Below are 24,216 nucleotides of genomic sequence, written 5' to 3' on the forward strand. Positions count from 1 at the left end.
TTGGTATTGGTGTGGTTGTTTTGGTGGTATTGGTGTGGTTGTTGTTGGTGTTGTTGTTGGTGGTATTGGTGTTGTTGTTGGTATTGGTGTTGTTGATGGTGTTGGTGGTATTGGTGTTGTTGTCGTTGGTGGTATTGGTGTGGTTGTTGTTGATGGTGTTGGTTGTTGGTGGTGGTGCTGTTGTTGTTGGTTGGTGGTATTGGTGTGGTTGTTTCGGGTGGTATTGGTGTGGTTGTTGTTGGTGGTATTGGTGTTGTTGTTGTTGGTATTGGTGTTGTTGATGGTGTCGATTGTATGGTGTGGTGTTGGTGGAATTGGTGTGGTTGTTGGTGGTGTTGTTGTTGGTGGTGTTGTTGTTGTTGATATTGGTGTTGTTGATGGTGTTGGAGGTATTGGTGTGGTTGTTGTTGGTGGAATTGGAGTTGTTGTTGTTGTTGTTGTTGGTGTGGTTGTTGGTGGTGTTGTTGTTGTAGGTGTTGTTGTTGTCGTTGTTGGTATTGGTGTTGTTGTTGGTATTGCTGTCGTTGTTGTTGGTTGTATTGGTGTGGTTGTTGTTGGTATTGGTTTTGTTGTTGGTGGTAGTTGTTGGTGGTGGTGGTTTTGGTGTGGTCGTTGTTGGTGGTGAAGGTGCTGTTGTTGTTGTTGTTAGTGTTGTTGTTGGTTTTGGTGATGTTGTTGATAAACATTCAACGCAACAGAGGACTCTAATCTTATAGTTATAGCACTTAAATGGTTTCTGAGTTTGTTTATTTTTTTCACATATTAACCTGAAGTCAACATCGCACTCCACAACTTGGCCTGTCGAAGCTACATAGTCCTCTAAGCTTGTATTTGGATAGTCTGTAGCTACACATTCAATATCCTGTGGATCTTCACACACTTCTTTTCCACTCATGATATTCCAATACGTTTCCCAGTCACTCTTGTCTTTATCATCATCTTCATCATACCATTCTGACCACTCACAGGTAGGAATACAAGGAGTAGTTGTTGGCTCTGGTGTCTGGGGGGTTGTTGTTGGTGGTATTGATGTTGTTGTTGTTGTTGGTATTGGTGTGGTTGTTGTTGTTGGTATTGGTGTGGTTGTTGTTGGTGGTATTGGTGTTGTTGTTGTTGGTGGTATTGGTGTTGTTGATGGTGTTGGTGGTATTGGTGTGGTTGTTGTTGGTGGTATTGGTGTGGTTGATGGTGTTGGTGGTATTGGTGTGGTTGTTGTTGGTGGTATTGGTGTTGTTGTTGGTGGTGGTATTAGTGTGGTTGTTGTTGGTGGTATTGGTGTTGTTGTTGTTGGTGGTATTGGTGTTGTTGATGGTGTTGGTGGTATTGGTGTGGTTGTTGTTGGTGGTATTGGTGTAGTTGATGGTGTTGGTGGTATTGGTGTGTTGTTGTTGGTGGTATTGGTGTTGTTGTTGTTGTTGGTATTGGTGTGGTTGTTGTTGGTGGTATTGGTGTGGTTGTTCTTGGTGGTGTTGTTGTTGGTGGTTTTGGTGTTGTTGTTGTTGTTATTGGTGTTGTTGATGGTATTGGTGTTGTTGTTGTTGGTGGTATTGGTGTGGTTGGTGTTGGTGTTGTTGTTGTTTTTGGTGTTGTTGGTGGTGTTGTTGTTGGTGGTATTGGTGTTGTTGTTGTTGGTATTGGTGTTGTTGATGGTATTGGTGGTATTGGTGTGGTTGTTGGTGGTGGTATTGGTGTGGTTGTTGTTGTTGTTGTTGGTTTTGTTGTTGTTGTTGTTGTTGGTGGTATTGGTGTTGTTGATGGTGTTGGTGGTATTGGTGTGGTTGTTGTTTTTGTTGTTGATGGTGTTGGTGGTGTTGTTGTTGTTGTTGATGGAGTTGGTGGTGTTGTGTTGTTGGTGGTGGTGGTGTTGTTGATGTTGCTATTGGTGTTGTTGTTGGTGGTATTGGTGTTGTTGTTGCTGGTGTTGTTGTTGGTGTTGGTGGTATTGGTGTTGTTGTTGTTGGTGGTATTGGTGTCGTTGTTGTTGGTGGTATTGGTGTTGTTGTTGTTGGTGTTGTTGTTGTTGATGGTGTTGTTGTTGTTGTTGGTGGTGGTGTTGTTGATGTTGGTATTGGTGTTGTTGTTGGTGGTATTGGTGTTGTTATTGGTGTTGGTGGTATTGGTGTTGTTGTTGTTGGTGTTGTTGTTGTTGTTGGTTTGGTGTTGTTGATGGTGTTGGAGGTATTGGTGTTGTTGTTGTTGGTGGAATTGGAGTGGTTGTTGTTGTTGGTATTGGTGTTGTTGATGGTGTTGTATTGGTGTTGTTGTTGTTGTTGGAATTGGAGTGGTTGTTGTTGTTGGTACTGGTGTGGTTGTTGTTGGTGTTGGTGGTATTGGTTTGTTGTTGTGGTGGTATTGGTGTGGTTGTTGTTGTTGGTATTGGTGTTGTTGATGGTGTTGGTGGTATTGGTGTTGTTGTTGTTGGTGGAATTGGAGTTGTTGTTGTTGGTATTGGTGTTGTTGTTGGTGGTGTTGGTGTTGTTGTTGTTGGTATTAGTTTTGTTGTTGTTGCTGGTGTTGTTGTTGTTGGTGTTTTTGTTGTCGTTGTTGGTATTGCTGTTGTTGTTGTTGGTATTGGTGTTGTTGTTGTTGGTGGTGTTGGTGTTGTTGTTGTTGTTGGTATTAGTTTTGTTGTTGTTGCTGGTGTTGTTGTTGGTGGATTGCTTGTTGTTGTTGGTATTGGTGTTGTTGTTGTTGGTTGTATTGGTGTGTTGTTGTTGGTGGTGAAGGTGTGGTCGTTGTTGGTGGTGGTTTTGGTGTGGTCGTTGTTGGTGGTGAAGGTGCTGTTGTTGTTGTTGTTAGTGTTGTTGTTGGTTTTGGTGATGTTGTTGATAAACATTCAACGCAACAGAGGACTCTAATCTTATAGTTATAGCACTTAAATGGTCTCTGAGTTTGTTTATTTTCTTCACATATTAACCCGAAGTCAACATCGCACTCCACAACCCTGTCGAAGCTACATAGTCCTCTAAGCTTGTATTTGGATAGTCTGTAGCTACACATTCAATATCCTGTGGATCTTCACACACTTCTTTTCCACTCTCGTGATATTCCAATACATTTCCCAGTCACTCTTGTCTTTTTCATCATCTTCATCATACCATTCTGACCACTCACAGGTAGGAATACAAGGAGTAGTTGTTGGCTCTGGTGTCTGGGGGTTGTTGTTGGTGGTATTGGTGTGGTTGTTGTTGTTGTTGGTGGAATTGGTGTGGTTGTTGGTGTTTGTGTGGTTGTTGTTGGTGGTATTGATGTTGTTGTTGTTGTTGTTTGGTATTGGTGTTGTTGTTGTTGTTGGTATTGGTGTTGTTGTTGTTGGTATTGGTTGTTGTTGTTGGTTGTTGTGGTTGGTGGTGTTGGTGTTGTTGTTGTTGTTGGTATTGGTGGTATTGTTGTTGTTGGTGGTATTGTTGTTGTTGTTGTTGGTATTGTTGTGGTTGTTGTTGGTGGTAATGGTGTTGTTGTTGGTGGTAATGGTGTTGTTGTTGGTGGTGGTGGTGTTGGTGTATGTGTGGTTGTTGTTGGTATTTGTGTGTTGCTGTTGGTGGCATTGTTGTTGTTGTTGGTGGTATTGTTGTTGTTGGTGTGGTATTGTTGTTGGTGGCATTGTTGGTTGGTAATGGTGTGGTTGTTGTTGGTTTGGTGGTGTTGGTGTTGGTGGCATTGGTGTTGTTGATGGTGTTGGTTGTTGGTGTGTGTGTTGTTGTTGTTGGTTGGCATTGGTGTTTGTTGTTGGCTTTGGTGTGGTTGTTGTTGTTGGTGGCATTTGTGTTGTTGTTGGCATTGGTGTGGTTGTTGTTGGCTTTGGTGTGGTTGTTGTTGGTGGCATTGGTGTTGTTAATGGTGATGTGGTTGTTGGTGGTGTTTGTGTTGTTGTTGGTGGCATTGGTGTTGTTGTTGGAGGTTTTGTTGTCAATGTGGTAGTTGTTGGTGTCCACGGTGTTGTTGTTGGTGTTGGTGTGGTTGCCTGGGGGGTTGTTGTTGATGTGCATTCCTCAACACACTCCCCGGTCTCTTCATTAAATATTGGCCTATCTGGAGGGCATTGTGGGTAACAACCTAAAAAGAAGACATTGTGATTTAGTTGTTTTGATTGAGTTATTACATAAAATGAAGTTGAGGTTAAGAAAAATGAATTGATGTTTTGCAAAGAAGAGCATGTGCATATGGAACAAACAGGCTGATGCCAATCACATCAAATAGCCAGCTGCCTCACCTTCCAGATTGGGAAGAGGGTTGTCACAGGTCCCATTTGGATTCAGACAGGTCTTGAAGCAAGGTGTGTGGCAAGGGCTGTAATGCCATTCACATTCACCTGGATCGTTGTAGTAGTCACAGAACACAGCTACAAAAGGGAAAACGTACAGGTTCATACACTGAATACACATTGCATGCCCTCAGCAAATGGCACCCTATTCCATATGAAATGCATGACTTATTATCAGAACCCTATGTACCCTGGTCAAAATCATCCACTATAACATTACACATTAAGATATCTGTTGAAACCAACCAGCTAAAATATACTTTAGATCCACATCCTCACATTGTCACCATGTTTTGGGTTCTTTCAACAACATATTCATTTATTCGCATTGTAAATTCTAATGAGCCAAATTACACCAGACATGCCAAATCATTTCAATGCCAAGAACAGTCAAACAGTGGAAGTGTGTGAACACAAGCATTTGTTGTACTTACGACAGATTTCTGGTGTTCTCCATGCAACACAGACTCCAGCTTCGGTGCAGGCCTGGGCGTAGGCTGCTACAGCTGTACAGAAACACTCACAGTCTCCACCACTATCACAGGCACAGGAGTCCTTCACACAGTTCTCAAAGTACAGACTAGGGTCTACCTGTAAAACACATACAGAGAGAACACACATGAGGCACTAATACTGTATTTATTGTTGTTGTTTTTGTTTGTTTCTTAGAGAATTATTCAAAACACATATAACAACAGACATGAATAAAATCATCGAGGATGACAAGAAAGGCAATGTTTAAAACAATTTGGGTGTATTTTTTGGTTGAGAAGTTTGACTGTCCACCAGCCTATCAGTGTCCTGTCTGAACCTTTCACCTGGTTTATAGTTGTACGGTTTATACAGAGCAATCAGTTTCAGCAGTGTACCTTCTTGTGACACAGTTGGAAAGTCTTTCCTGTGATGATGCTGCACTGCATCTTAGCCCAGTTGTGACGGTTGGGTCTGGCTCCACATGGGTCCACGTTGCTTTCTGCGTCGGGGCAAGTGCTTGACACTTTCCAGCTGTTAGCAAACTCCACAGGGCTGCTAACTATCATCTGACCTTGTGTGGTGAAGTCATCTCTGCCTTCTCCATTATAGTTCCCACACAGGCCGCACACTGCTCCCTGAAGACACATGGAAACGATAAGGCAAACAGTGGAACTGTACCAAATCAATCACTGTCAGCAATACAAAATGCACTCTGACGTCTGATGTCTTGTTCATCTATTTCATCACAGCCTCTCTATGTGTTGACCCTTCAACACTAAACTTACACTATGTTGTGGCTCCAGGACGATGCGGACGGTAGTTTTGCGGTCCCACAGCACTGCGATCCCGATGTCTGACTCAACAATCAGGTACAGACCGACGGTCCTCACTCGGTACTGGATCTGAGAGCCCACGCCTAGGTCCACCACTTCATGGGTCCTCTTTGATAGTTTCAGCTCTGTTCTCTGTAAGGATAAGGATTTATCACTTTTATCACTTCCTGTTCACAGACAATTAATTCATTATTTCTGGAAAAACAGGGAATTTGGGGAAAGTTACCGGGAATTTTGCAAAAATTTGACAGACAATACACTTTATAAAGCTTTATATGAAGAAAAAAATGGCTTGAATGTCGTACTGATTTTTGTAGTTAGTGGCTATTTGGAAGACAGTTTTACTTGCAATGATTGTGATGGTGATTTGACCTACTTTAGTTGAATTCACTAATTGTACTGTCTCTCTGAATAAGTCGCTCTGAATAAGAGCATTTGCTAAATAATGCAAAATGATGTATTTTTTTGTATGTATGAATGTCAAATGATCTCTCATTATGATCCAACGGGTATAGAGAGGAGAATGGCTCAATATAAAGCCTGGAGTGGAGTAAATGGAATGGTATCAAACACATCAAAACCAGTCATGCATTTGATGCCATTCAATTCATTCCGTTCCAGCCATTACTATGAGCCCATCCTTCCCATTGAAGGTGCCACCAGCCGCCTGTTGGTGTGTATCATTTGTCCAGTCTTACCCCCAGTTGAACCCTGACAGACTTGGAGCAAGTGGTGCCTGTGGTTCCACACGGTATGTTCTCTGTGATCACCATGAATTTGTCCTGGACAGGCCGGTTCCCACATTTGTTCTTAAAGAGAGACAGAGGGAGTGAGTACTTTAGAAACCAAATGAGACTTTTGCCATTTAAATGATTAGTTGGTAATATAGAAGACAATAGCAGTACAATTATACAAACATATTTGTTTGTATAGAAACACATCACAATTGAATTGAAATGTATTGAAATGTCCTGAAAAGCATTAATTACCTGGACAGCCACATAGCCACATTTTCCTTGGAAGCCATACGTGCGCTCATCAAAGGTTTTGTAATGGCCACTGCCATAGATGGTACAGGTTCCTGGACACTTCTTATCTGTGCACTCCCATTTCCCACTCTTACAGGTGCTACATGTGTACAGTATGAGAGACACTAAGTCAAAAATCCTCTTCAAATACAATCCTGATCACATTAGCTAGAGAGGATGAAGGAAGCGCTCATCTCGTGTCATGAAATCTCATTCCATTTATTTTCATCTCCATTCCTTTTTATAATGGTATTGTATCATATAACGTGATATCATACCGCATAACCTCACATTGTATCGTTTTGATCAGTAAGTAACGTGTCAATAACTCACCAAGTGTTACATCCGTTTGGGATCTGTTTTCCTGGGGCATAGAGGAATCCGTCATGGCTGCACGGGCATTCATGTTTTTTCACACACATGCCTTTCCCATCCTCCCACAGACTCATGGGACACTTGCACCCAGACTCACACTCTGCGGAGAACTGTGGTCAAGGAGAGAGACGGGAATGAAATAAAGAAGTCAACCCTTAGGTCAGGTACTAATGGAAGTCAACAAGTCAACTCACACAGTCCATGAAATCCGGGTTCCTACAGCTCCGTGTACACTGTACTCCCAGGTCATTGGAGCAGTTCAAGAACACCTTCGGCGACTGGCAGGCTGTAACAGAAGCAGTTTCATTATTATTACACAATAAGTTGTCAAATTATATCTGGGTTCAAATACTACCTTTCAAATACTTCCAGGGCCGGTTTAAAACAGATTTAATCCTAGTCCTGGACTCAAGTAATTGAAATGATCTCTCATATAGTATTTGAACCCAAGTCTAGGTACAATACTGTATACATCAGAGGATTAATGGGATATGAATAGCAAGGGGACACAGAAAGGCTACTTACTACTCTCTGAACGCATCTTCCAGGAACGACAGTGAAGCTTCCCATTGTTGCAGACACTAGTAGAACACACATGATGACAAGAGATATTTTAATATTGGAGTAACATTGCAGGACTGTGTACTTTTTATACTAGCAGGTAAAATGACACATTTGCTGCTTTGGTAGGTAGGTAAATTAGGTAAGTAAGTAGATGGGTAGGTGGGTAGGTAGGTAGGTAGGTAGGTAAGTAGGTAGGTAGGAAGGTAGGTAGGTAGGTAAGTAGTCACTTAAATAGGTAGCTAGACACTTTATTAGATGGAAACAGTCTCTCACCAGTGCTCCTCCTGAATGTTGATGGACTTCCCAGGCTTGATGTGGACCCCGTTGTGGAAGCAAGGGCATTTGTCCATGGGTACACAGGTGCCCCTGTCATCCATGTAGAGTCCGTCCGGGCAAGAGCAACCATCCACGGGGAGGAAGTCGTTGGTACAACCCTGGTTTTTGCTGGCCAGGGAGCTACAGGTCAGCTGACATCTCTGGAGCTGGTCAGAGTAGGTCTGAGACACTGGGCAGTGACCAATGTATTTGTCTGTTTGTAGGGAAATATGGAAAGTGTTGGATAAAGTTAAGATTGGCAGTGTTGGAAAACTTTACTAAAGGCTCTATTTTACTCCAGGAAGGATTAGGATTAAGTAAGTAAGTGTTGTTAACCTGTTTGGGATAGGGGGCGGTATTTTCACGTCAGGATGAAAAGAGTGCCCAAAATAAACTGCTTGCTACCCAGGCCCAGAAGCTAGGATATGCATATAATTGGTTTTGGATAGAAAACACTCTAAAGTTTCTAAAACTGTTAAAATTACGTCTGTGAGTATAACATAATTTATTTGGCAAACGAAACCCCGAGGACAAACCATCCAGGAATTTTTGTTGTTGTTGAGGTGACCATGTTCTCAATTGGATTTCTATGGAATCTACATTTCTGAGGGATCTGGTTGCAGTTCCTAGGGCTTCCACTAGATGCCAACAGTCTTTAGAAATTGGTTGATGTTTTCTTTTGAGTAATGAAGAAGTATGGCTGTTCAGAACGAGGGTCGAGTCTGGTATACAGTTGTGTTTGGGGAGCGCGACCTGGCGCTCGCTCCACTTTCATTTTATCCACTATTGAACACGGTTTATTCCGTCTTAAATTTGATCAATTATTTACGGTACCTAAAGTTGTATTGGGAAAGTTGTTTGATATGTTTGGACCAAGATTGCAGGTAACTTATTCGATAATGTGTAGTCATATTGGGCGAGTTGGAACCGGTGTTTTTCTGAATCAAACGCGCAAAATAAATGGACATTTTGGAGAAATAACGACAGCATTAATAGAAAAAAGGACCATTTGTGATGTTTCTGGGACATATTGGAGTGCCAACAGAAGAAGATCTTCAAAAGTAAGGCATGAATTATATCGTTATTTCTGAGTTTTGTGTCGCACCTGGCGGGTTGAAATATGACTGTCGTGTTTGTTTAATGGGGTGCTGTCCTCAGATAATAGCATGGTTTGCTTTCGCCGTAAAGCCTTTTTGAAATCTGACACAGTGGCTGGATTAATAAGAAGTTAAATTTGGTGTATTAATTTGGTGTATTACCTTGTGATTGTATCAAAGTTAAATATTTCTAATAATTTCTTTTGAATTTCGCGCTCTGCAATTTCACTGGATGTTGTCGAAACGTTCCGCTAGCGGAAGCCCCAGCCGTAACAGGTAAAAGTTGACATCACAATAAAATAAAAACTTTTACAAACATCCACAACCGTTTGACCGGGCACCGCAATTTCCCCTGAGTAGGGGAATTTGTCAGGGTTACCCCATGTTACCCCATCTCTCTCTCGGAGGACCTGAGCCCTAGGACCATGCCCCAGGACTACCTGACATGATGACTCCTTGCTGTCCCCAGTCCACCTGGCCGTGCTGCTGCTCCAGTTTCAACTGTTCTGCCTTATTATTATTCGACCATGCTGGTCATTTATGAACATTTGAACATCTTGGCCATGTTCTGCTATAATCTTTACCCAGCACAGCCAGAAGAGGACTGGCCACCCCACATAGCCTGGTTCCTCTCTAGGTTTCTTCCTAGGTTTTGGCCTTTCTAGGGAGTTTTTCCTAACTACCGTGCATCTACACCTGCATTGCTTGCTGTTTGGGGTTTTAGGCTGGGTTTCTGTACAGCACTTTGAGATATCAGCTGATGTACGAAGGGCTATATAAATAAATTTGATTTGATTTGATTTGATGTCTCCCCTACTTTTTGCAATGGCAGTGGAATCTACCAAGGTTGTCCTCTGTCTCCCATACTTTTAGCGATGGCAGTAGAACAATTTGCAGAACGCATATAGTCTAATGAGAATATCAGTGAACCTTTCATTGGTAGTCAGGAGAGGCCTATACTGTCATCTCCTTTCACCAATATACGACAAGACATAAATATGAGAAGTGTAAATCACTTACCACACATGTTCTCTCTCCAGCCCGACAGGACCACTCCCTTGGTAGCACAGTCTCGCACATAAGAGGAGAAGACGGCACACAGGCAGTCTTCACTCTTCTCACAGTTGCAGCTAGCGTACGTGCATCGCTGTAGAAAATATCAACTTTAAGTAAATGTTCCATACGTAATAAATATTTAACAAATCTCATTGGCCAGAGCTTTCACATGACAAACAGTATTACAAACAGCATTAAAACAGTAAGAAAGTTCAGGACAAATATGTATAATTGTGAGCATTCCAAACCAGATGTAACTCAATGAAATGTAACAGTTACAGTTATAGAAAATGTATTACCTTGTAGTAAAGCTCGGGGTCCACCATGGCATGGCACTTGGCAAAAGTGCTGTCAGAACTTCTTAGCATGGAGCACCAATGTTTAGCATAGTTCTCTGAGTAAACAGAACATGGTAAGAGTTCAAATATGTCTGATACAGTATAAACTGCTGCTTCCTGCCTCGATTTGAATCCAACGACATGATACTGCGGTTGTTGACATAAACATTTATGAAATGCTTATGTTCTGCTTTTCATTGAGTTATGTAAGGGTTAACCTTCAATTGAAGAGTTAGTGAAAAGGGCTTACCATTCTCCACGCTGAGGGAGCAGGGGTCGTCCAGCCTCTCCTCTCTGTCTCTGCAGGTAGGATTAGCCTTCCAGGAGTTCCCAAATGAAGAGGCTGTTCCCTCCACCATACCCTGGGGGTCTTCATGTCATCAGACAGAACCTTGTTGAAGTTTCCACACAGACCTAGAAGAAATAGAAACAGAAATCAACACCATATAAACCTACACCGAACAGAAAACAACACCATATAAACCTACACCGAACAGAAATCAACACCATATAAACCTACACCAAACAGAAATCAACACCATATAAACCTACACCAAACAAAAATCAACAACATTTTTGTACTTTCTTGCTGTCTTTACTAGTTTAATGAGCCCTGGTGAGTAAGATTACCAATGTTTATTACATTTACATAAAGTAGAATTCAAACTCCGTATATAACTGATATCTGCTCACCTTCAGAGCTATATGCCTACAGCTTGGGAGTTAACTTACCTTGTGTCTTGGACTTGTAGCTCTCGTCCAGGGTGACATAGACCTGCATGATAGGGACCAGCTGGATCTGAACCTGCAGCCCAAAGCTGGTCTGGAGCATCACGTGGAAGGACGAGGGCTTGAACACACTGATGTCAGCTATGGGAAGAAAAACAAATAGACTAATGTCAGCTATGGGAAGAAAAACAAATAGACTAATGACTGACGGGAACAGGACTGAAAGAGCTCCTGCTGAGACTGAGGTTGTCCTAATATAGACACCGTACACTAATGTCAGCTGGGAACAGGACTGAAAGAGCTCCTGCTGAGACTGAGGTTGTCCTAATATAGACACCGTACACTAATGTCAGATGGGAACAAGACTGAAAGAGCTCCTGCTGAGACAGAGGTTGTCCTAATATAGACACCGTACACTAATGTCAGATGGGAACAAGACTGAAAGAGCTCCTGCTGAGACTGAGGTTGTCCTAATATAGACACCGTACACTAATGTCATCTGGGAACAGAAAGAGGGGTTTGGGGGTAATAATCATTCAATTAAATATGATTTATTTTTTATTTAAAACATTACTGTACTTATTACTGTGTCAATAGCTTTGGAAGTACCGTGTAATAATAAATAGAATTAGGCAGTTGATATCTATACAGGCGAATGTTTCATTCTATGTTTCATTACATGTTGCTGGTTGCACTTTCATAACTTAGAAAAGTGTGCATAATCTTTATTATAAACTGGGTGGTTCTAGCCCTCAATGCTGATTGGCTGACAGATGTGGTATATCAGACGGGTGACAAACCATGTAGTTTTACTGCTCTAATTATGTTGGCAACCAGTTTATAACAGCAGTAAGGCACCTTGGGGGAATGTAGTATATGGCCAATGTACCATTGGTAAGGGAAGTTGTGTCGTGCCCAAGAACAGCCATTAGCCATGGTATATTGGCCATATATCACACCCCCTCAGGCCTTATTGTTAATTATTCCATGTCCCACCTGTGTTGTAAGGCAGAGTGATCTGTGCATTGTGGCTGACCTTCCCATCGGCGGTAATCACCAAAGCCTGGAAAAGAAAACAACAGCCATGATCAACTAATCCTATTCAACACAAGACTAGCTGTGCACTATATACATTTCACTTACATGTGAGTAGTTATCGTCAGATCAAAAATGATTAGCACCTCTGTTTTCATTATTTTTCAATACCTCACCCTGCGAGGATAACAACACTGAGCCTTTCTCTACAAGGTTTTAGGAGATTGGAGGACACATTGGGAAGTATCTTAGAACCATTCCTCCCATACAGACCAGTGGAAGCACAAACAGCCCCATAACATCAAAGATCCACCACCATTTTATACAGCAGGAATCAGGCTCTGTTTTGCACATGATTCTCCCTTTTGACACCAAACCCACCATTGGTGTGTGTGGCCAAAGAGCTTCATTTAATAGTCTTTCTTGCTCATCTTTATCAAGGATGCCTTTTAATTTGGACCTGACTGTAAATACACAGAGATAGTGTGTAATATACATGTGTATATGTTCAAGTGTATATGTCAAATCTCCATCTTCTAATGAAGGAAATACTCACGTTGTTTCTATCATTGTTTAGCAAGACCACAACACTCTTGAGGCAAGTGTCAAACTTCTGTCTTATACAGGGAACCAGCTGGACCAGTACAGTGAACTTTGGACTGGTTTCATCCTGAAACAGAGAAGGGAAAACAAAAACAAAATGATGAGAAAACGTTGCGACGTATAAAATGTCATCCACTTCTCATCCAGATTGTCTCTCCAGAAAAGTATAGTGTAATTGTCAGTTACCTTGCTTTCCACCTTGGCTAAGGGGTAGTAACAGTCCCCATGGAAGGTGAATGCTTTCCCATCGAAGGTCGTCACGTGTGAACCCTCCTCAACGGCACATGTAGCAGGGCTGGGCAGACTTTTACAGGACCACTGACCATGATGACAGACACTGAATCACAGACAGACACAGACACATGATGAAGTAATTTACAGGATAAACCAGGTTCCCGAACCCTCTGTTACGACTTCTGTCTTCATGTAACTTGTTATGTTAACAGTACAGTGCTTTACATTGAGCACTTTAAGTCTAAACCTTTAACTCACCATTCCTCACGATCCTGTCTGAATACTTCTCCAGAGTTGTAAACCTTGTCGTGTTTGCACTGACACTGGTCCTGAGTGACACACCCCTCTTTGAGATGTCATCAAACACAGTCCCTACAGAGTGGTGAAAACAGACAACGTGTTACTGACACAGTCCCTACAGAGTGGTGAAAACAGACAGCGTGTTACTGACACAGTCCCTACAGAGTGGTGAAAACAGACAACGTGTTACTGACACAGTCCCTACAGAGTGGTGAAAACAGACAACGTGTTACTGACACAGTCCCTACAGAGTGGTGAAAACAGACAACGTGTTACTGACACAGTCCCTACAGAGTGGTGAAAACAGACAACGTGTTACTGACACAGTCCCTACAGAGTGATGAAAACAGACAACGTGTTACTGACACAGTCCCTACAGAGTGGTGAAAACGGACAGCGTGTTACTGACACAGTCCCTACAGAGTGGTGAAAACAGACAACGTGTTACTGACACAGTCCCTACAGAGTGGTGAAAACAGTGTGTTACTGACACAGTCCCTACAGAGTGGTGAAAACAGACAGCGTGTTACTATTGTGTGTTACTAGGGGTGTTCTAGATCTCTATCATCACTGTTACACTGATACATTGAGGTGTGTTCTAGATCTCTATCATCACTGTTATACCGATACATTGAGGTGTGTTCTAGATCTCTATCATCACTGTTCTACTGATACATTGAGGTGTGTTCTAGATCTCTGTCATCACTGCTATACTGATACATTGATGTGTGTTCTAGATCTCTATCATCACTGTTAAACTGATACTTTGAGGTGTGTTCTAGATCTCTATCATCACTGTTATACTGATACATTGAGGTGTGTTCTAGATCTCTATCATCACTGTTATACTGATACATTGAGGTGTGTTCTAGATCTCTGTCATCACTGTTATACTGATACATTGAGGTGTGTTCTAGATCTCTATCATCACTGTTCTACTGATACATTGAGGTGTGTTCTAGATCTCTTTCATCACTGTTATACTGATACATTGAGGTGTGTTCTAGATCTCTATCATCACTGTTATACTGATACATTGAGGTGTGTTCTAGATCTCTATCATCACTGTTCTACTGATACATTGAGGTGTGTTCTAGATCTCTCATCACTGTTATACTGATACATTGAGGTGTGTTCTAGATCTCTGTCATCACTGTTATACTGATACATTGAGGTGTGTTCTAGATCTCTATCATCACTGTTCTACTGATACATTGAGGTGTGTTCTAGATCTCTATCATCACTGTTATACTGATACATTGAGGTGTGTTCTAGATCTCTGTCATCACTGTTATACTGATACATTGAGGTGTGTTCTAGATCTCTATCATCACTGTTCTACTGATACATTGAGGTGTGTTCTAGATCTCTATCATCACTGTTATACTGATACATTGAGGTGTGTTCTAGATCTCTATCATCACTGTTATACTGATACATTGAGGTGTGTTCTAGTTCTCTATCATCACTGTTATACTGATACATTGAGGTGTGTTCTAGATCTCTATCATCACTGTTATACTGATACATTGAGGTGTGTTCTAGATCTCTATCATCACTGTTATACTGATACATTGAGGTGTGTTCTAGATCTCTATCATCACTGTTATACTGATACATTGAGATGTGTTCTAGATCTCTATCATCACTGTTCTACTGATACATTGAGGTGTGATCTAGATCTCTATCGTCACTGTTCTACTGATACATTGAGGTGTGTTCTAGATCTCTATCATCACTGTTATACTGATACATTGAGGTGTGTTCTAGATCTCTATCATCACTGTTATACTGATACATTGAGGTGTGTTCTAGTTCTCTATCATCACTGTTATACTGATACATTGAGGTGTGTTCTAGATCTCTATCATCACTGTTATACTGATACATTGAGGTGTGATCTAGATCTCTATCATCACTGTTATACCGATACATTGAGGTGTGTTCTAGATCTCTATCATCACTGTTATACTGATACATTGAGGTGTGATCTAGATCTCTATCATCACAGTTATACTGATACATTGAGGTGTGATCTAGATCTCTATCATCACTGTTCTACTGATACATTGAGGTGTGATCTAGATCTCTATCATCACTGTTCTACTGATACATTGAGGCGTGATCTGGTTAAAGGCTGACCGTGGGGGCAGAAGCAGCCGTCCATCAGGTGTTCTTCACACAGTGAGCTGGTGTCTGAGTGGGTACAGGTATCCATGCAGGGAGAGCCACTCTCCAGATAGACCATGTTGAACGGACACTGCTTGTCTAAGAAAACAAAGGAAATAAATTATAGTGCATTTCATTATTATATGTAAATGTGTATATAAATATTTTTATTTTATTTTTTAAAGACATTTGTGTGATCTGAAGCTGACTATGGACAATAAAGAGTTATTTTTTGCATGTGACTTTTTGATCTACAACTCTACTGTCATCCAATAAATGTTTTCCTGAACACCCAGACAGTTATTGAGATGTCCCATTACCACAAAAGGCTGTTGTTCTCCAGTGGGGTGGCTGTCCCCCGGCGTGGGAGCACTGTCTGGAGTACTCTGCCAGGGTGCTGCAGACACAGAAGCTATCAGAAGTGTTGCTGCAGCCACACAGGTCCTGAACACAGGCCTGGATGTAGGGGTCAGGGTTCACGACCGCACCACAGGAGCTCCACAACGGCGAGCGCAGGAGCTGGTCACACTGGGCATGCTGAGGAGGAAGGAGGAGGAAGAGGAGGAAGAGGTGAATGAGGAGAAGGTATAGGTGAATGACGAGGAGGTGGAGAAGGTAGAGGAGGAGGAGGAGGAAGAGGTGGAGGAGGAGGGAGAGGAGGAGGAGGAGGAGTGGGAGAGGAAGAAGAGAAGGAGGAGGAGGAGGAGTTAGAGGTGGAGGAGGAGGGAAAGGAGGAGGAAGTAGAGTTAGAGGTGGAGGAGGAGGGGAAGGAGGAGGGGAAGGAAGAGGGGAAGGAGGAGGAGGAAGAGGAGGAGGAGGAGGAGGGAGAGGAGTAGGAGGAGGAGTGGGAGTGGAAGAAGAGAAGGAGGAGGAGGAGTTAGAGGTGGAGGAGGAGGGAAAGGAGGAGGAAGTAGAGTTAGAGGTGGAGGAGGAGGGGGAAGGAGGAGGGGAAGGAAGAGGGGAAGGAGGAGGAGGAAGAGGAGGAGGAGGAGGAGGGAGAGGAGTAGGAGGAGGAGTGGGAGAGGAAGAAGAGAAGGAGGAGGAGTTAGAGGTGGAGGAGGAGGGAAAGGAGGAGGAAGTAGAGTTAGAGGTGGAGGAGGAGGGGAAGGAGGAGGGGAAGGAAGAGGGGAAGGAGGAGGAGGAAGAGGAGGAGGTGGTAGAGGTGGAAGAGGAGTGAGAGGAGGAGGAAGGTGGAGGTGAGGAGGTGGAGGGAGAAGAGGTGGAAGGGAGGGAGGGAGAGAAGGAGTAGGAGAGGAGGAGGAAGGTGGAGGTGGAGGAGGTGGAGGGAGAAGAGGTGGAAGGAGGGAGGGAGAGAAGGAGTAGGAGAGGAGGAGGAGGAGGAAAGGATGAGGAAGAGGTTAAGGAGGAAGAGGGAGAAGAGAAGGAGAAGGAGGAGGTTGTTAGTTGCAATACAAATCATATTATGCCATATTTGAACTTAATTCTTTCCATATGGCAGTCAAATACATCAGTAGAATGAAGTGAAGTACATGGAAATACTGTAGTCTACTTGTCAGGCTGAACAGACTGGAGGTAGAACTTACAAACTCCTTGCATGTGTCCTCTTTAGGCTGAACGTCTGCAGGTTCATCTTCCTCTTCCTCTTCATAGGGGTCTTCACAGTCCTCGTTGGGCCTGTGGACCTTCTGTCTGTTTCCAAACTCAATGGGGCTCACTTTACGACCTGCACGGAAATGAAACGATGTCATCCTTCATCAATAAGTGATTAGAAACTTATATAAATGTATATTAATGAACTTACAACCTGTGTGAAATTATAATGATGTTACTTGATGTAATAATATATAACAGTCACAGAATATATTAATAAATAGCACGGTAATAAAACAACTTAATAAGTCATTATAAATGTTTAGATAAATGCTTACAAAGTCGTTATAAGTGACTATACATGTAATAAATGATAATATTAGCCACTTGGAATATATTGATTACTTAACACCATAAAACCTTACAGGAATAAGCTATTATAAATACTTGTACATATTAATATAAATGATTATAAGTGTGTTATAAATGACTATACATGTTATAATGCTCATGACTCGTAATGCTAATAATTGTTCTAAATGCTCACCGTTATGAACAAACTCATTGTGGACTGGAAGGCCATTGAAGTCTCCACAGAGACCACAGGTACGGTTGGTATACTCCGTGTCCAGCTCCACCTAACGCAAACAGTGATGGGTCAACTATTTTCTAAGGTCGACTCAGGGAAATGCCTTTGCCACGAGCAGCAGAGCAGATATTGAGATGAGATACAAGACTTCACTCTCACACAGTCACACACATGGCATCAGTGCATGTGCACGGGTTCGTTTTACACTGTTCACTGTTTAATGACAGCAGTCAATTTCAGTGAACTTATTGAGTCTTACAAAGCAAATAAATAAATAGACTTCTGTATGCATTCTTCTAAGTAACGTTTTGATTCTTATAAAAGCTTACCATGACGGCATCCTCTCCGTTCCACATGACAACCAGGCCAACCTTGGAGTAGAGTTTGGTGTAAACTGCATTCCTCTCCAGTTGGACTCCTCCATTGTAGTATGGCAGAGTTACACTGGGAATAAAGACGGAGAACATAATTAATGACAGAGATGACATAGAAATGTACCAACGTGTCAATTAACAACAAACACAAAATAGACACAAAATACAGTTAAATCCTTTGAATTCAAAATGGAATCCCTGGAAATATGTCAGAGTGCTGTCTCAGATGGGAATAGGTAACAGATACTATAAATACATCACCTTTTACAGAGACAAAATGTTAGATAGATAGATAGATAGATAGATAGATAGATAGATAGATAGATAGATAGATAGATAGATAGATAGATAGATAGATAGATATCAATATTTTAAAAAAAATTTGACAGTCTAATTGATTTTTTTCATGGCTCACTTGAATAATGATGTCAAGCTCAGTGTGACTTCCCTGATGAATTAGAGGACACATAACATAAAACATTTGTGGAAAACTTACATTTCTCCATTGACCGCGACCTGAGTCTTGGTCAGGTGGAAGACCAGGTCGTTGATAGTGACCACTACGTGTTTGACCGTAGGGTTCCCCTCAGCCTCAGTAGCCTCGTTCCTCTTCAGGTGCACAGAGAACTCCTGGTAGGACTCCGAGTGGCAGTCGGAGGCCAGGTTGTACTCACACGTCCCTGGGAACTGGTAAACGTCTCCATCGAAGGTCTTGAAGTGCTCTCTGCCCCAGGTGCTGCAGATGCTGTTCACATGGTTGGACAGGCGTGCTGAGGAGACGAAAACAGAAAACGTTACCCACTTGAAATGTATGGAATCAGAAAGAGACACAATTTATCACTTTGCTGTAAATTGTGCATAATGCACCATGTATTTCAAAATATCCAATTGTAGTGGATTGTGAATCAAGATATTTAAATATATGACACTCCTAGACAGACGGAACTCAGATTTGCTCCAACCAAAATTGTTCATAATAACAAAATGTGTCTGTTCTTGACTGATAGTTAACTCGAAATAGATAGAAACGTAATCTAACGCCATCTCTATACAGTATCTATTTCTATGTTTTACTGTTTGTCTTTGTCTGCATAGATCGAAATAAATCACTGCTATTTCCAAAATTATCGTGTATCGTCTCACCTTTCTTGGCTTTCATCTGGATGGTGCTCGTTAGTGGCAGAGCGAGAACACACAACCACAGAGTTGTCCACCCCATAGTTAGTGTCCAGGTGAAGTGGGCTTCAGGTAAAAGTGTAGAGTGCTGCTTGACGGCCTCCTTTATAATGCCATTGTTTAATCTGTGTCTGTCAGTTCACACCCATCAGAAGGAGGATGTCAGACATCTTTATTGAGACATGGTAAACATGTCTATTGACAGGGACAGATTACCGACTGGGCAATCAGATAACATAAGAACATGGCATAAGTCATTGCAAAATGTGAAGAATTGCAGGATATTAGCTTTAAAACAGCAACATTTTCTCTTCGTTGCCAAGAGGGGGGGTTCTCTAAAATGTTATTGTACAGTGCCCCAGATGTGGGTTTATTCCAGCCCCGTCTAAGGAAATTCAACCACTTTCAAAAGTCCCCTTTACTATCTATTATTTCCTTTATTCTGAATGTAAATGTTAAAAAATGAATAAAGCAATGTTTTGAACTCTGGACTTGAAATAAATACTATATATTCATAACGGGAGACAGTGTCGTGCCTCCTCCAATGATGCATCATTTGATTATTTAAGGTATAGCACCTCTTCGAAAACAAGGCCATGTCCAGAACCTAAAAGGGTTGTTCGGCGATCAAATCAAATCAAATCAAATGTATTTATATTGTCCTTCTTACATCAGCTGATATCTCAAAGTGCTGTACAGAAACCCAGCCTAAAACCCCAAACAGTAAGCAATGCAGGTGTAGAAGCACGGTGGCTAGGAAAACCTCCCTAGAAAGGCCAAAACCCAGGAAGAAACCTAGAGAGGACACAGGCTATGAGGGGTGGCCAGTGCTCTTCTGGCTGTTCCGGGTGGAGATTATAACAGAACATGGCCAAGATGTTCAAATGTTCATAAATTACCAGCAGTGTAACAGCTCAGGGTTCCATAGCAACAATGCTGGATGTGTAACCATGCCGACCCTGTACAGCTCAGCTTCACTTGACTCATTTGGGCCCTACAGTAAGAGTTGTTTCAATTCAACGGCTCATCTCAGCTGCACTTGACTCATTTGGGCCCTACAGTAAGAGTTGTTTCAATTCAACGGCTCATCTCAGCTGCACTTGACTCATTTGTGCCCTACAGTAAGAGTTGTTTCAATTCAACGGCTCATCTCAGCTGCACTTGACTCATTTGGGCCCTACAGTAAGAGTTGTTTCAATTCAACGGCTCATCTCAGCTGCACTTGACTCATTTGGGCCCTACAGTAAGAGTTGTTTCAATTCAACGGCTCATCTCAGCTGCACTTGACTCATTTGGGCCCTACAGTAAGAGTTGTTTCAATTCAACGGCTCATCTCAGCTGCACTTGACTCATTTGGGCCCTGCAGTAAGAGTTGTTTCAATTCTACGGCTCATCTCAGCTGCACTTGACTCATTTGTGCCCTACAGTAAGAGTTGTTTCAATTCAACGGCTCATCTCAGCTGCACTTGACTCATTTGGGCCCTACAGTAAGAGTTGTTTCAATTCAACGGCTCATCTCAGCTGCACTTGACTCATTTGGGCCCTACAGTAAGAGTTGTTTCAATTCAACGGATCATCTCAGCTGCACTTGACTCATTTGGGCGCTACAGTAAGAGTTGTTTCAATTCAACGGCTCATCTCAGCTGCACTTGACTCATTTGGGCCCTACAGTAAGAGTTGTTTCAATTCAACGGTTCATCTCAGCTGCACTTAACTCATTTGGGCCCTACAGTTTGAATTCCACTTAAGAATTGTTTTATCAAACCTCCAAAAATACTTCTTACTGGGGGTTTCTCATTTATACTCCTGATTGAACCTCTATCAAGTGTAGCTCAGCATCAGTATCACTACTTACATGATCAATATGGATAAATAGCTCATAAATAGTCATGATCACTTTATTACGTCCTCATAATCGTAAAGCCTCGTACTTCCTGTAATCTAAGGTGAATATGTAAACATTACACAGGTTAAGAGCACTTCAACCGTTCAGTTTAAACCGTGTAGTGATGCATGTACCAGTATGCTTGAGGCTTGGATGACGCCAGTGAAAGATCGTGCCTGAGGCCTGAATGACACCCTAGTCACTATTTAGTACACTACTTTTGACCAGGCCCCATAGGCCTCTAGTTTAAAGTATACTATATAGGTAATAGGGATCAATTTGAGATGTAAGCCAGTGTTTGTCCCCCAGCAGCAGCAGCAGCTCAGTAGAAGGGTTCTATCAGGGATATATAAGAGTCATCTAGACATGGTTCAGGGTTGTGTCACCTTCTATCTGCCATCTGTCTCTCTTGAAGGAGGAACAACCGAGGTGATGAGCAGTGATACATCCTGGTCCTGCCCATGTTCTGAATACTTTCAGACCCTTTACAACCTCTGGGTGTCAGTCGGTTTCTGCTCTCTTGTCAACGCCTTGTCATTTATTAGCACGCCAAACATGGCAATTTCATAAGACGAAATATGCAGTGCATTCGGAAAGTATTCAGACCCCTTGACTTTCTTCACATTGTGTTACTTTACAGCCTCATTCTATGATGTATTCAATTGTTTTTTCCCCCTTTCAATCTACACACAATACCCCATAATGACAAAGAAAGAACAGGTTTTAGAAATGTTTGCAAATTTAGTGTTGTGAAGAATGGTCTGCAATGTAGGTAGAGTGGTTTGATAAAGAATGAATACACTCCTGATCAGGCGTAAACAGAGTTCCCTCTCATGACAACCACGTTGTATTCCTTCTTTTCCCTTTGCTTGTGGACTTCAATGGACAACACATCAGCTGTATATGTACAGGCGGAAAAAACCCGCTCCAACCCAAACCGCTCCACACAGCCTACATCGTTGTCACCATATTAGCTAAAGTAATATAATAGTCAGCATAGCTAATATAACAAATGCATTAGTAAACCCTCTGAAATCATGCAGTAACGTTAGTGTACAGTCAGTAAGCAGTTACACCGGCGGGCCCTGGTGCAATAATTTAGTAATACAAAAAGCTTAACTTGACTTGGAAGAGTTTCAGTATTGTGTTGTAAATTCATAGCCAGCTAGCTAACATAGCATCCCTCTGTTATAGCCAGCTAGCTGACATAGCATCCCTCTGTTATAACCAGCCAGCTAACATAGCATCCCTTTGTTATAGCCAGCTAGCTAACATAGCATCCCTCTGTTATAGCCAGCTAGCTAACATAGCATCCCTCTGTTATAACCAGCCAGCTAACATAGCATCCCTCTGTTATAACCAGCTAGCTAACATAGCATCCCTCTGTTATAACCAGCTAGCTAACATAGCATCCCTCTGTTATAACCAGCCAGCTAATATAGCATCCCTCTGTTATAGCCAGCTAGCTAACATAGCATCCCTCTGTTATAACCAGCCAGCTAACATAGCATCCCTCTGTTATAACCAGCTAGCTAACATAGCATCCCTTTGTTATAACCAGCTAGCTAACATAGCATCCCTCTGTTATAACCAGCTAGCTAACATAGTATCCCCATGTTATAGCCAGCTAGCTAACATAGCATCCCTCTGTTATAACCAGCTAGCTAACATAGCATCCCTCTGTTATAACCAGCTAGCTTACATAGCATCCCTCTGTTATAGCCAGCCAGCTAACATAGCATCCCTCTGTTATAGCCAGCTAGCTAACATAGCATCCCTCTGTTATAACCAGCTAGCTAACATAGCATCCCTCTGTTATAACCAGCTAGCTTACATAGCATCCCTCTGTTATAGCCAGCCAGCTAACATAGCATCCCTCTGTTATAGCCAGCTAGCTAACATAGCATCCCTCTGTTATAGCCAGCTAGCTAACATAGCATCCCTCTGTTATAGCCAGCTAGCTAACATAGCACAGTGGTTTGATAAATTATGAAGTGCGAGTCTCAACTTCTCCACTGTTTTCATTCCCTGGCTACCACATTGTGAACTGCGTGAAGTGAACCCATGTAACACATTACACATTCGAAGGCTGTACATACATTTGAAGTCGGAAGTTTACATACACTTAGGTTTGAGTTATTAATAAAAATGGTTTTTCAACCACTCCACAAATTTCTTGTTGACAAACTATAGTTTCGGAAGTCGGTTTGGACATCTACTTTGTGCTTTTGTGCGTGACACAGTCATTTTTCCAACAATTGTTTACAGACAGATTATTTAACTTATAATTCACTGTATCACAATTCCAGTGGGTCAGAAGTTTACATACACTAAGTTGACTGAGCCTTTAAACAGCTTGGAAATTCCAGAAAATGTTGTTATGGCTTTAGAAGCTTCTGATAGGCTAACTGACATCATTTGAGTCAATTGGAGGTGTGCCTGTGGATGTATTTCAAGGCCTACCTTCAAACTCTGTGCCTCTTTGATTGACATCATGGGAAAATCAAAAGAAATCAGCCAACACTTCAGAAAAATAATTGTAGACCTCCACAAGTCTGGTCATCCTCTGGAGCAATTTCCAAACGCCTGAAGGTACCATGTTCATCTGTACAAACAATAGTCCGCAAGTATAAACACCATGGGACCACACAGCCATCATACCGCTCAGGAAGGAGACGCGTTCTGTCTCCTAGAGATGATCGTACTTGTGCGAAAAGTGCAAATCAATCCCAGAACAACAGTAAAGGACCTTGTGAAGATGCAGGGGGAAACAGGTACAAAAGTATCTATATCCACAGTAAAACGAGTCCTATATCGACATAACCTGAAAGGCCAAAAAAAGCAAGGAAGAAGCCACTGCTCCAAAACCGCCATTAAAAAGAGAGACTAAGGTGTAAAACTGCACATGGGGACAAAGATCGTACATTTGGAGAAATGTCCTCTGGTCTGATCAAACAAAAGTAGAACTGTTTTGGCCATAATGACCATCATTATATTTGGAGGAAAAAGGGGGCAGAAGAACACCATCCCAACCGTGAAGCACGGGGTGGAGGCATCATGTTGTGGTGGAGGCATCATGTTGTGGGGGACGCAGCATCATGTTGTGGGGGTGGCAGCATCATGTTGTGGGGGTGGCAGCATCATGTTGTGGGGGTGCTTTGCTGCAGGAGAGACTGGTGCACTTCACAAAATAGATGGCTTCATGAGGAACTGAAATTATGTGGATA

General features: G+C 42.2%; 2 protein-coding genes and 1 pseudogene across 2 annotated transcripts in view; all 3 read right to left on the bottom strand.

Annotated features, from left to right (window-relative positions):
* The window catches only part of LOC135530093 (mucin-2-like), a gene marked incomplete at its 5' end in the record, with an annotated part of 3,389 nt that extends 1,513 nt beyond the window's left edge, over positions 1-1,876 (bottom strand). The window contains one exon of the mRNA XM_064958486.1: positions 520-1,876. Coding sequence (XP_064814558.1) covers positions 520-1,876 — 1,357 coding nt within the window. The remainder of the gene's footprint in view (positions 1-519) is intronic.
* LOC135530099 (mucin-2-like) lies at positions 1,489-3,330 on the bottom strand (annotated as a pseudogene).
* Positions 3,019-19,171, bottom strand: LOC135530095 (mucin-2-like). Its single transcript, XM_064958487.1, is given in 29 exon segments — positions 3,019-3,102; positions 3,716-4,056; positions 4,214-4,342; positions 4,699-4,855; positions 5,134-5,373; positions 5,524-5,703; positions 6,270-6,380; positions 6,561-6,699; positions 6,933-7,084; positions 7,169-7,260; positions 7,500-7,555; positions 7,812-8,067; positions 9,971-10,097; positions 10,306-10,400; positions 10,595-10,714; positions 10,717-10,758; positions 11,077-11,214; positions 12,070-12,136; positions 12,665-12,778; positions 12,898-13,048; positions 13,204-13,291; positions 13,294-13,317; positions 15,388-15,513; positions 15,735-15,951; positions 16,959-17,098; positions 17,513-17,603; positions 17,884-17,998; positions 18,425-18,698; positions 19,072-19,171. Coding segments are annotated over 29 exon segments (3,942 nt in total). The 5' UTR covers positions 19,148-19,171.
* Positions 19,172-24,216: the final 5,045 nt, after the last annotated feature.

This window comes from Oncorhynchus masou, unplaced genomic scaffold, assembly GCF_036934945.1.
Source record: "Oncorhynchus masou masou isolate Uvic2021 unplaced genomic scaffold, UVic_Omas_1.1 unplaced_scaffold_1253, whole genome shotgun sequence".
Lineage (NCBI taxonomy): Eukaryota > Metazoa > Chordata > Actinopteri > Salmoniformes > Salmonidae > Oncorhynchus > Oncorhynchus masou.